The following is a 13,394-nucleotide window of genomic DNA, read 5'->3' as shown; positions in this document are numbered from 1 at the left end:
AGTTGATACTTCAAGGTCAAAAGAGAAAGTTGATATTAATAGGAGTTTTAAGGATGAAAGATGTTACAAGGATGCCTTACTGTCTAATAGATTGAAGAGTAATGTATCGGACCAAAGGGAAATGGCATATGAAGGTTTCAACAGAAGGAATGGCATAAAAAATATGTGGGAAATGCATATTCCTTCAGAGAGCTCCAGTTGGGTGAAGAGGTCATTAACGGGGATTGTTAAACATTCTTTTGAGTTAGAATTAGTCCAGAAGTCTCTAGTTAATGAAGGTCTTGAAGTTCAGATTGTCAGATGGGGTTACGTTTGGAATTCATGTGTTGTAACCTTTAAGTCGGATGAGGAAATGTTGGATGCATGGTCGACGAAAAAAGATGAATTACTTTTCTGGTTCAATAGGTTGGCACCTTTATTGAATGATGATGGCATTCCAATGGCTTTTTGCCTCATAGAACTATCTGGGGTTCCACTATTATGCTGGCAAAACACCTTCTTGGAACGTTTAGCAGGAAGGTGGGGAATGGTGGAAGATATCCATGAAGATACAAAAAACAGAGAAGACCTCTCCATGGCGAAGATTTTGATCAGGGTGGCGAGCCCATATGATGTCCCTGAGGTGTTAAAACTTGGAGCTTATGGAAGATCTTATACAGTGAAGATTAAGCGGGGTTCGGTGCTTGAGTATAATTCAGATTTTTCTAGCAAAGCGCCGGTGGGAGGTTCCGATGAAATTCAAATTGCTGAGAAGTTTGCTGGAGAGGAAGCTGATAGGAGTGTGTCAGAAAGTATGGAAAGTGCTGAACATTCAGAAGAACACAGCAGACAAAAGGTAGACTTATGGTTTGACAAAGGAGCTTTTATGGGTTTGGTTGGAGCAGGAGGGGAAAATCATATCCCAATGCTTAACAGAGATGGGAAAAGCATTAATTGTGAGGTGTTAGACTGCCAGGACCTTGGGAGAAACAATTTAGGTGATTATGCCGGTTTGGGATGCAGAGTTTTTAATTTTTCGGCTGATGGGTCTGAAGCCCAGTCAGTTGAAAGTGGACAGCCTGGTTCTACAGATTTTAAAATAATTCCAGCTGGGCCAGTTATTAAATTGGATAGTTTTGGGAGAATGGACCAGAACCAATTTATTGTTCAATCTGTCAACATGGAGGAAGCAAATAATGGAGGTATACCTCATTCCAGTTTGATGCCGCGCAGTGGGGAAGGAGTGTTAACAGCAGCAACTAAGATGATCGACTCTAATGCACATGCTGGAAAAATGATTTCTAGGGGAAGATCGCTTCATCGATCTAATTCATCTTTAACTACTAGGAGTGAGCCGTTGGAAAGGAGAAGAACGGTTAGCTATAAAAGGGTGTATTCAAGATCAAGGGAGAGAAGACATTGGCCATTAACTGCAGAAGAGGAAGCCTTAGACAAGCTAAAGGGTAAGGACTTGGTGCTAAATTCAGTTCTGCCAGTCAGTCCAGTAGCAGATTTTAATATGGATGGTTGTGTGGAGTCTACTGAGGAGAGGCATGTTGCTAATAGCAGTTTGGGTAATACGTGTGAACGGTGGTTTTCAGGAGGTGATGATTCTGATTTCAATTCCACTGCATTAATTCGAAGAGCCAAAAGGTTGTTGATAAGGGAGGCATTGGATCAGGCAAGCATTTCAACAGTTTCTTCTCCAGCTTTTTCAGTTCTATTGGAGGAAGCCTTAGCTACTTGGGAAGTCGGTAAGCTTCTGGGGGTGTCTTTCAAGGAAGGGAAGTCATCTTTTTTGGAAAAAATTATTAAGTTGGAGGAAGATTTGAGGCTGGTTTGAGCTTCGATTTTCTTGGCAGGTCTGGTTTTTTTTATTTTTGTGATGATTAACCAATTAGCAATTATTTCATGGAACGTTCGGGGATTGGGAAGAAAGGAAAAACAAAGATCTGTTCAAAATTTAGTTCTAAAGAAACGCCCTATTTTTCTTTTGCTTCAAGAAACGAAAATGGAGAAGATTCAGAGGCAATTTTTTAGGAGGAGTGGCTTGAATACCCTTCAAGGGTTTTCAGAATCTCCAGCAGTGGGTTCTTCTGGAGGTTTATTGAGTTGTTGGGATGAGGGCATGTTTGAAGTGGAAAATCATGTTATAAACAGAAGGTTCATTGCTACGTTTGGGAAATTTCGAACTTCACAACTTAGGTGTGGTTTTATCAATGTTTATGGTTTTTCTGTTGAAGAAGAAAAAGCTTGCTTTTTTGAAGAGTTAGCTGGTTTTATTTGTGGTCAGAGTATTCCTCTTTGTGTGGGAGGTGATTTTAATGTGTATCTTTCGGAAGAGGAGAAGATTGGAAGAGCCCAAAACAGAAATTCAATTAGAATTTTCAGTCATTTTATCCAACAGACAAGGTTAATTGATTTACTTCTGCATGGGGGTAGGTTCACATGGTGTAGCAATCAGGATATACCCACCTTTGTTAGACTGGACAGGTTCCTTGTTGATGTCCGTTTCTTGGAAGCCTTTCCTGAGACTATACAGTATTTGTTACCTAAGACTATATCAGATCACAATGCCATTTTTCTTGAGAATGGTGGAGTTAGTTGGGGTAAAAATCCATTCAGGTTATTTAGTTATTTGATGGATGAAGAAGGTTTTCAGAATTTAGTTGGCTCTGCTATACAAAACTGCAAGAGTAAACACAACGGAGCTGGAATTTTTTCTATCCTGAAATCTACCAAATTGGCGATCAAGGAATGGGCAGGGAATAGAGATCAATATCCAGCTGTAGAAATTGCAGAATTAGAAAGGAATATCCACTTAGCAGAGGAAAATTTCCAGCAAATGCAAGACTATAATGGCTGTGAAAAAGTTGCAGAATTGAGGACTATGAGAACAAAATTATGGAAGCTTTATAAAATTGAAGAACAGATTTGGTTTCAAAAATCGAGATCAAAATTGGTGCAAGCAGGGGATCGTAATACAAGATTTTTCCATGCATGTGCTTCAGTCAGGAGAAAGAGGAATTTTTTTAGTGTTCTAAATATCAATGGTGAGGTTATTCAAGATCCAGCTATCATCAAAGCTACTGTTAAGGACCATTTTTTTGGAATCTATAATTCTAAGTCTACCTTGGAAGTTGAAGATTTGAAGCTGAATTTTCCAGAATTTCTGGGGAGCAAAGTGTGTTTTTGGAAAGAGAATTTACAGAGGAAGAAATTTGGGAAACTCTTCAATCGTGTGATAGTAACAAAGCTCCCGGACCGGATGGATTAAATATGGGCTTTTTCAAGAGATTTTGAACTATTCTAAAGGTAGATATTCTGAAATTTTTTCATAATTTCTATAAGGGGAAAGATTGGGAACATGGAGTCAATCATACTTTCATTACTCTTATTCCCAAGGTGTCTAATATTGGTGGATTAGATGATTTTAGACCCATAAGCCTTGTAGGAGGGTTGTACAAGATCCTTTCTAAATGTCTTTCAAGGAGATTAAGGAATTGTATTACTGGTTTGATCAGCCCAACGCAGTCTGCATTTATTCCAGGTCGTCAAATATTGGATTGCTCTCTTATAGCTAATGAGGGAGTTGACTTTTGGAGGAAGAAAGGGCTTAAAGGATGTGTGTTTAAAGTGGACTTCAGAAAGGCCTATGATACTGTGGATTGGTCCATTCTTTTTACGGTTATGGAGAAAATGGGATTTGGCTTCAAATGGAGGAGTTGGATCAGACAATGTGTAACAACAGCCTCAATTTCAGTTTTGATTAATGGGGTCCCTTCTCAGGAGTTCCCTATGGCAAGGGGTCTCCGTCAGGGCTGTTCTCTATCTCCTATGCTTTTCAACTTAGTTGGGGAACTTCTAAACTTACTGCTTTCAAAAGCAGTATCTGAGGGACTGTTTTTTGGACTACAATTTGGAAGAAATGAGACGGCTTTTAATTTATCTCATCTGCAATTTGCAGATGACTTAATTATTTTATGTGGAGCTTCGAAGAATCAGATTTTAAATGTTAAGAGGGTCCTAAGAGTGTTTGAACTGATTTCTGGCCTTCAATTGAATTTGAAGAAAAGCATATTATTTGGTGTTAATAAGGCTGCGGAGGAGGTTGAGGAGTGGGCCTCGTCTATTGGTTGTTCAATTGGGAATTTTCCCTCTGAATATCTAGGTTTGCCTCTCGGTGCATCTAGGAATTCTTCCTCTCTTTGGGATCCGGTGGTTTTACAATTTAACAAGAAACTTGCAGGTTGGAAATCGAACACTCTTTCATTGGCAGGCAGGTTAGTCTTGATTAAATCGGTTCTCTGTTCACTTCCAACCTACTATTTATCTCTGTTTAAAATTCCTTCCTCGGTTAATTCCAAACTCAATTCCATAATGTCTAAATTCCTATGGTGAGGTGGAACGGATAAAAACAAAATTCATTGGGTCAACTGGTCCAATGTGTGCAAATCTAAGGAGGAGGGAGGTTTGGGAGTGTTGAATATTATTAATATGAACAGAGCTCTACTGGGGAAATGGTCTTGTAGGTTTGCTAATGAAAGGAATGTTGTTTGGAGGATGTTGATATGTTCAAAAAACAATTTGGATCCCTACTATTTACTGTTCAATAGCAAGATACCAGCTCAATCCTCTTGGATTTGGAGTTCAGTGGTTAATTCTCATTTTAAAGAAGACTCATTTGGCTCAAAATTTCGAAGTATGTGCAGAATTCAAGTTGGTTGTGGTCAGTTTATCCGATTTTGGCAGGACAAATGGGCAATGGACTGCCCTCTTAAGGTCTCTTTCCCAAGGTTGTTTGCTTTCTCTTCAAATCAGAGTGGTAAATTGATTGATTTCGGCGAGTTTAGTTCTTTAGGCTGGATTTGGAATATTCAATTGAGGAGGAATTTGGCTGATTGGGAATTTGAACAGTGGACTAATCTGATGACAATCATTTCTAATTTTTGCTTGTCTAAAGATGCCAGCGATGCTCTGATCTGGAAAGGGAAAGGGGATGGTGTTTATTCTGTTAATTCATGTGTGAAGATTTGTTCCTCGGTTTCTCAGGCGAACTCTTTTTGGAAGAAAATTTTGTGGAAAGGATTGGTGCCACCAAGGATTGAGACTTTTATGTGGCAGGTGGTCCTTCAAAAACTACCAGTGAGGACTGAACTGGCTAAAAGAGGGGTTTCAGATATTGTAGATCTTTCATGTCCTTTATGTAATTTGGCGGATGAATCCTCTTCTCATTTATTTCTCTCTTGTTTTGTCGTGTGGTCTTTGTGGAATAAATTTTTGCAGTATTGGAGTATCAGTTCGGTCTTTCATGGAAATGCGCAAAACTTTCTTCTAGCTTGGGAAGATCAAAATTCCGGTTCTACTATTTGGAACTTTATTTCGACTATTGTTATGTGGACTGTTTGGAAAGCTAGAAATGACATCGTCTTCGATAGAGGGAAGTTGGATCAAACTAATTTATTTTTCTTAGCTAGAGTAAGGCTTGCATCTTGGTTCCTAGCTAAGTTTGCAGATTCGGTCATTTCTTTGGATTCTCTTATCAGTGACCCTTCCCTTGGGGATTCATGTTTCCCTTCAAACAAATCAATTGTCTCTACCATCCCGTGGTCCCTCCCTCCTAAGGGCTTTGTTAAATTGAATGTGGATGCAGCTACTAGTTCTGACTGGAAGAGCAGTGGAATTGCAGGTATTCTAAGAGATGAAGAAGGTCTACTTTTAGGTTCTTTTAAGATGGCTTTTGGTCCGGGTCCACCTATTCTGATGGAGTTAAAGGCTATTAAGAAGGGTTTAAATTTCTTTCACTCAGTGAGAGGAGGTATTAAGGGTCGGTTGATTATAGAATCAGATTGTAAAATGGTAGTGGATTGGATTAAGGATGGATCTTGTTGTCCTGTTTTCTATGCCTCCATTGTTAGGGAGGTAGCTGTTAAACTCAAAGAAGTCGTGGGAGTTATTAGATGGGTGGCTACGACAACCAATATTGAGGCTGATGGGTTGGCTAAGTCCGGTATTGGTTAATTTTTCTTTGTTGTTGGGATATTTTATTTTGGGTTTTTAGGTTGTTTGTAAGGGTTTTATCTTATTATTGTATCTTATGTATCTTTATTAATAAAGTTTAAGGCACTCTTTTCCTCATTCCTCCGATTTAGGAATTCAATATGAGTTCCTTAAATCATGAAGGGGTTTTTTAATGAGGCCTCAATTCCTATCAAAAAATAAAAATAAAGAACATAGTGGTAAGATGATATAATTTTCATTTTCTTATCTCATTTTCTTCTCTATCTTTTCACTTTTCTCCCCCCATTTCTCCATATTCTCAATTTTCTTTCCACCCTCCCAAGCAAAACATAAACGCTTCATAAAAAGTTCAAGCCAGACAGATTAAACTACAATCACATAAGGGAAACTAGAGGAGCTTCTCTCTAGGTTAGGCGATTTCAAAATTTTCTTTCTTTGAATCTCATACACTATTGCTTATGGCGAGTAAGGTGAAAAGATCTGTTGGGAATAATTGCGTTACGGTTATCATCTTTAATATTCCAGAGTTTCATCATCATCAAGGTCTTTGGCTAATTTTCGATAATTATGGTGAGGTGGTTGATTCTTTCATCCCCAACAAAAGAAGCAAGGGAGGAAGTAGGTTTGGATTTGTTCGCTTCACCAGATTGGAGGACGGGAGGAAGGCTATCAAATGTGCTGATAGATCTAGGATTCAAGGTAATGAAGTTAGAGTTTTCATGGCGAGATTTCAACCTCGTGATGCTTTCTGGAGAAAGAAGTTTTCTGGTCCAAAACCAGCCGAGGCCAAGAGTAAAGTGGAGAATGTTAGGCTTTCAGAGGCTCCCATTGTCGGTTGTGTTGACGAGGATAAGCTCTTAACTCTCAGAGATAGTTTGGTAGGTTGGTGCAGAAAGTTTATAAAAATGAAAGAGTTGGTTGTTGTTTTGCACAAGGAAGGCATATTAGGTCCGAAAATTATGAGGTTAAGCGGGTTAGCAATTTTAATCATTTTTGAAGATGAAGAGAGTAGGGATTATACTCTTAAGAATCAGATTGGGGCTTCGAATAAATGTTATGACAAAGTGGAAGTGTAGTCGGAAAATTTTCAATGCAGCAGCTGTCGTGCTTGGCTATCGTGCAAAGGGATACCACCGTTTGTGTGGAGTCATTCCACCTTTAGAAATATTGCAGACAAATGGGGAGAACTTATCTCTATTGAGGAAGGTACAGTAAATCCAGGTTCGTTTGATAGGGCTTTGTTTCAGATTATTACGAAATGCCAAGCTCGAGTGGAAGAAACCGTTGAGTTGAAAGTCGGGGAATTGATCTTTACAGTTTATGTTTCTGAGTTTGATCCTTGTTTCAGTTCAGATTCTGTCTGGGTAGACTCGTCTTTATTGGATAAGGCAGTTGCCTCCCCGTTATCCTTGGTGGGGGAGCTCGTCGGTGTCTCGCCAGTAAAGTCTCCCGAGTTGGAGGTATGTGCTGAGGAAGCAGGCAGACGCGTGGACTCATCGGAGGAGAAGAATTTCGAGAGGTGTTCTGAGGAAGAAGACAGTCAATTATGTTGTATGGGGAATAGATCTAGAGGCAGCAACCTGTCAGGTGAGGAAGAGGAAGAAAGGAACATAGGGGAGGAATTAATTATGGGTCTGAGGAATATTGTTCCTGGTCAGCGGATGGTTCAATCGAAAAACGAGGAAGTGGTGGAACACGAGATTGTGCTAGAGCATGCGGAGAGAGAGGCAGAAAATGACAACAGGAAAAGTTGTATGTTTGCACGTGCTATTGAGGGAAGGAAGGATTATTTTATAATGCTGGATCATGCGGAAAGAGAGGCAGAAGATGATAACAGGAATTGTTGTAAGAATGCATGTGCTAATGAGGGAATGAAGGATTATTTAATTGATTTTCCCATCAAAGGTGGTGCACGAAAATTGAGGGATGATATATTCTCGCACAATCCCAGGCAGAACCAGAGAGCAAAGGACAATAAATTTAGCTCTCTCCATACTTTTCAAGAGAAATTTTCGACTCCCCAAAGGATGACTAGTTTTTGCCGAAGCAAGTATAATAAGAAGAAAGTGCCACGCGAAGATGAATTGTCTGATCTTGAAGGCAGATTCCTTTATGATTCTGACTTTCCAGCTTTGGGGCAGAGTCAAAAGAAGGAAACAACAGAATCCATTCAGATCGGGAATGAATTGGGTTTAGAGTCTAAAGGCTCAGTGGTGGTTCTGTTTTCGGAAAATTACAGCAGTGGAAGTTTTGGAAGGTGACTCGCTTATGATCATTGATTTTGGAGTTGGAGGTTCGGATGGTCTCCGACGACAAGACGAGCAATAAGTGGCAGAAAGGCGGATAGAGTGTTTTCGAAGCTTGCTTCTTTGCACTCTTATCATGTGGAAGTTCATGGTTTTTGTGTTAGATTTTGGATTCTATGGTTTGAGTCAGCTGTTTTATTTGGCTTCTATTATAGTTGTTTTGTTTTGTGGTGTCATTCGGGCCAAGTACAGGCTTTAAGTCTGGTCAGTCATATTAGAGGCTGTTGTTGTGCTAAGTTGGATTAGGATGAGTTAATATTGGTGTTTAGGGTTGTTTTTTATTATTTTTGGTGTTCTGTTTTTGTTGGGGGTGGCTCTCTGGATGTATCTTGTAATTTCTTATGTTTAATGAAATCTTAAGACACTCTTTTCCTCCTTTTGCTGATTAAGGAGCTTCTCTTTGAACTCCTATAATTAAGAAGGGGGGTTTTAACGAGGCCTTCAATTCTTATAAAAAAAACATAAGGGAAACTGGAAAATAAACCTCACAACCTAAGGAGAGAGAAAATATAAAAGAACAAACCTCGACAACCAGCTTAAGCCCATCTAGGTTACGGCCTGTCCTCACATCAACAGTCGAAGGATAAGTTGAATCATCAGCACCATGGGAAATTGTCAGTAGCAGCTGACAGACATGGCAAGGTTCACCAAGATAGATAAATAATTCAACAACATCCGCAGCTTGGGGACAAACCTGCAAGAAACAATTAGATCCATGCATTCCAACAAATATTAAATAAATTAACAACAAAATAGAGAAGGGAAAAGTACAATTGATAAGTTACAATATAGTTTTCCTAGATGATTAAGAGAAAACCATTAGTACCCAAATTAGATCCTTTTTCTTGAAACTCAGTAGACTAGCTCCACCATTGGTGGTTGGGAAGATACTGCCTATAGGCTTCAGAAGGAATCCAGATGGTCGAGAAAGTACCTGTGACGAACAGTATGATAAGCGTGTGTAGACTGATATATATAAACAGCAAAATCAACTATAGTTTTCAAATTGAGCACTTTTTTTAGACAAGAATATACACCCTTGTGTGGAAAAAGAATTTTCACTTAAAACAGAAACTCTAATAAATAAGTCAAAAACTATATCATCCAAAGAATGTGGCATGGTCATCCCAAATAACAAGCTCATGTGTTTTGTATTAAGAATCATTATTGACCCATTTACTAACTTTTTATTGTCTTCTTATAACCATAACCTGAAGTAGCCACAAGAAAGCATGTGTTCAACTTCAGCAACAGAGTTTACCATCCAAGGTCAGGTTCAATTTGTTTGAGAGAGCTTCTTTTACCCATATGAAATTCCATGGTAAATTGTCCAAAACATAAGAACATCTAAGTAAAAGAAAATGTTGATGGAAACCAAACATTTACGAGCAAGTCAGAGTCTATAGTGATAAATCTGAAATCTAGAGCCACTGATATTACATACATGCAGAGGTTGAACTGCAACAGATGGGAGATGCTTGAAAAGCCTTATTCCAAGGAACATCTCTAACTGCTTTTGACGAGAGCTATCCACAAGTGCATTTTTATATCTCCTCTCAAGAGTGATTTTCAGATTTTGTGCAGCAGAAAATTGCTTGAACTTTCCTGTTTCTTCATTAAATATGCTTAGGATTTGGCTATGCATGGCTTTGGAACCCGTATAAAGTGTTGCATGGATATCACCAGCAAGCAGGAAAAGATCTGCGAGCTGAGACACTGGAGATAAAATCGTTGATCTCTTGAACTCATCAAATGTCATGTCAAATCTCTTCCATGGTTTATCTGGGCATGGATGATTCCATGTTGTGGTCCTTGTATTGTGATCAATATAATAAGTTTTACCCGTTACTTGATCAGATCGTTTCTCCCAGCCAGGTGGGAGTGGAGCAGAATACCCACCATAGTTATTAACTGCCTGGTAACCATATGTCAAATCACTATCAAGAGATATCCCAAGCCGCCTACACTGCTCAACAAACACTTGCAGTGCCCCAAAGAAACTAGCAGCATTGGTTCTATCCAAAGAATCTGCACAATTGAAACGTAACACACCATTTTGATGGGATCTTAAGCAGAAGGCCCCTTCAAAATCATCATTGTAGATGATTTCACCACTGCAATCCTTAAGTCGTTGTCGCGAAGGCAAATAATCTCCTTCGGAAATGCCTATAGCCAGTGTGGGTGCTTTTAGAAGTTTCCACAATTCCTCAATTGTTTGTTGTTCACCTTGTAGCTTTATCCGGGCATGCCAGTCATAATTTATTAAATGAATTCGAGTATAGGGGAGTTTTCCGATGGATTTAATATGGTTTAATGATTCCGCAAAATGGTGAACTAAAATGCATTCAGATTTTCCTTCTCCATTTCTAAGCAAATTGACACATACAATTGGAACAAAAGGCTTTGGCTTCTGATTTTGCCCAACACCAACATCTAAGTTACGAGCATCATATCGATTACTTAATCTCTGATAATACTGTGAACTTCCTCTATAAGGTTCACGATCTGAAACATAAATTTCTGCTTCAGCAGCAGTCATCTTTAGTTCAGCGCCCCACCAGATTGGTATTGTGCCCCGTCGCCAAACATATGTGTTAAAAGGTACACTTTGACCTGCCCTTTTAGGCACCCATACAACTTGTTCACACTCTACTTCATTCCCTATGAATATGATGTTCTTTATAAGTTACAAGAAAATGCATGTGATAACAAACAGTGTAATGAAAGGCAGGACAAAATGGAAATTGATGCAAAATGATATTAAAAAAAACAATAATCTAAAAGAGAATAAAGAAACTTGCATCTAAATTACATGATGTGCAATAGTAGCTGGAAACACTTGAAAAGTGTTCAATTACTTATTTTGAATCTAAATCAATTCAGGGTACACATCTTGAATAATTCACTGTTTTCATTCTGGTTTCTCAAAATACTTTAGCAGAGGTCAAGCAAAGTGTCATCAAGAAATTTTCAAACCAAATATGCTGCATCACACTCACAGCAAGACTCTAAAACCACCTGTCATGCCACATAATACACATGTATCTTAAGTGAAAGACCACTCATCATTGTAGCTTAAATACACAATGTAATCATGCACTGCAAGCTATAGTCAATCAACTCTCAGCAGAGAGATAGAAAAGTCAATTCAACATAAGGCATTGAATTGAAAAAGAAAAAAAAAGTGATCAAACAATTAAAACAAAAAAAAATGAAAGAGTAGCTATAATAGAAAAAGGGGTTAGTAACCATATTTAAACACTTGTGAGGAGAGAAACAATAATCCCATCAAAGTAACATGCAAAACTATAGAAGAAGACAGATATGTAGATTATCTTACCTGTGCTGAAACATGAATTTATACCCCTAGCCAAGTATCGAGTACCAGGATGCAGCCTACTTCGACGAGCTATGAGAGCAACAATACCTTCTACCTGACCTGAACTACCAAAACTTCGACTTTCTGCAAACCCCTATACAAAAATAGCAGGAAAGAAAGAAGTATTAAAATATCAAACTCATGCAATACCTCTATGTGCATACAGGATACAAAAAGAAGCATAAACATGAGGAGAATGTCATAGCAAAACAGTAAACAGCATGACAATCACAAATTGAACATTTTACTACCACAAAAGAGTAGTAAACCAGAAATTCTTCCATCTAGAAAAAAATTGCATTAAAAAATCAGATGAGCATTAAATTGAAGATACCGAGTATGAAGCAAAACCTGCAGAAGAATGACACAATGTCGTGTCAACCCAATGTTTTTAAATGGCATTGAAAGCCATCCATTCCAAACAAATTCATCATCAGGACTGAGCAGTGGCATGCGACTCGGAGAAGGACGAGTTATATCTCTTGTCTCACAGAAGTAGTGCTTCCCATCAATGTCAAGCTCAGTTAATTCTTGTATGTTCTTTATTTCTCCTTTATCCTGGGGTTGAGGATTTTGAAGGGGTATTTTGATCCATTGACTCTCCACAACTGTAAGCACACATCCACCACCAGGCATATAGGGAACGCTAGCAATTAACTTTGTAGCAACAAGAAGTAACCCATAGCTTCCCAAGGTGGCATAGCCCAATATTGCCCTGGCATGAATTTTACTCTTACACTGCCAGGGTGATCCATTGGTAACAGTTTCCAATGCTTCATTCTCAGACCTAAAAACATCAAGACCAAACTTCCCATGATAGCGGAGCACCCCAGTTGTTGGATCGACATAAATAACCTGTGTGTCACTCCTAGTAGACAAGGTAACAACAATATAAACTTCACCCGTATCCAATGTAACCACAACAACAGATGTGCTTCTTGAACCACCACCTACAAGTATACCCGGATATAATCAGATAAAGCAGTAAATTAAACTTAACCAACCATCAAAAACCACAATTAACCCAAAGAAATAAATACAATATCTGATCACCTGGTGATTCCATGAGCTCGAAATGGAACTACAAACTAAAAACTTCCTGAAAATAATCCGCTAAAACAAAATGAAACCCAAAAAGGGTAAAGAATCAAATCTCCAATTTACATGAACAAATTGCAAAAACAACCAAAAGATGCATTCAAACCGAAAGATAAATTAACTCCCTATGGACGAAAAGGCAATTACATTGAAGCAAATAATCGATGACATATAAATATAAGCAATCCCCTAAATCTAGATCACAAAATTCAACTTTCCTCTTTGTTCCTGAGATCTAAAAGGTTCAATAATAAATTTGTGAAAAAATAGAAAAAAAATGAATAATCCAGCAAAAAGTAAGAAACTACTCGATTTCTGGTTATTTCGCTACGATCTCAAATCGAATCAATCATTCAAACCCAAAAAACAAAAATATCAAATTCACCTAATTTAGTACCAACTGACTACGGAAATGAGTTCTAAAATGGAATGAATGAATATGAATGGAACGAAAATTAATATATTTTATTATTAGAAATTGCAAAAAAAAAAAAAATTGAACTTTGAAAAGTATATGAACTGACCGGAGAGTCGGAACATCGGGGAGAGAGGCAGGAAGAGAACAGAAAGGTTTAAAGGACGAAGAAAAAGAAAAAGAAAAGATCGTCTGC

The 13,394-nt window shown here is 38.3% G+C and overlaps 1 protein-coding gene across 1 annotated transcript in view; it reads right to left on the bottom strand.

The window, feature by feature from the left end:
- The window catches only part of LOC120206763 (probable phosphoinositide phosphatase SAC9), a 24,958-nt gene extending 11,564 nt beyond the window's left edge, over nucleotides 1–13,394 (bottom strand). The window contains exons 1-7 of the mRNA XM_039206355.1: nucleotides 13,308–13,394; nucleotides 12,739–12,798; nucleotides 12,037–12,635; nucleotides 11,647–11,779; nucleotides 9,751–10,967; nucleotides 9,133–9,240; nucleotides 8,830–9,000 (exon numbers count right to left, since the gene is read on the bottom strand). Coding sequence (XP_039062286.1) covers nucleotides 8,830–9,000; nucleotides 9,133–9,240; nucleotides 9,751–10,967; nucleotides 11,647–11,779; nucleotides 12,037–12,635; nucleotides 12,739–12,751 — 2,241 coding nt within the window. The 5' untranslated portion in view covers nucleotides 12,752–12,798; nucleotides 13,308–13,394. The remainder of the gene's footprint in view (nucleotides 1–8,829; nucleotides 9,001–9,132; nucleotides 9,241–9,750; nucleotides 10,968–11,646; nucleotides 11,780–12,036; nucleotides 12,636–12,738; nucleotides 12,799–13,307) is intronic.

This window comes from Hibiscus syriacus, unplaced genomic scaffold, assembly GCF_006381635.1.
Source record: "Hibiscus syriacus cultivar Baekdansim isolate YM2019G1 unplaced genomic scaffold, ASM638163v2 tig00013960_pilon, whole genome shotgun sequence".
Taxonomy (NCBI): Eukaryota; Viridiplantae; Streptophyta; class Magnoliopsida; order Malvales; family Malvaceae; genus Hibiscus; species Hibiscus syriacus.
This window is presented reverse-complemented; position numbering and strand designations above follow the sequence as displayed.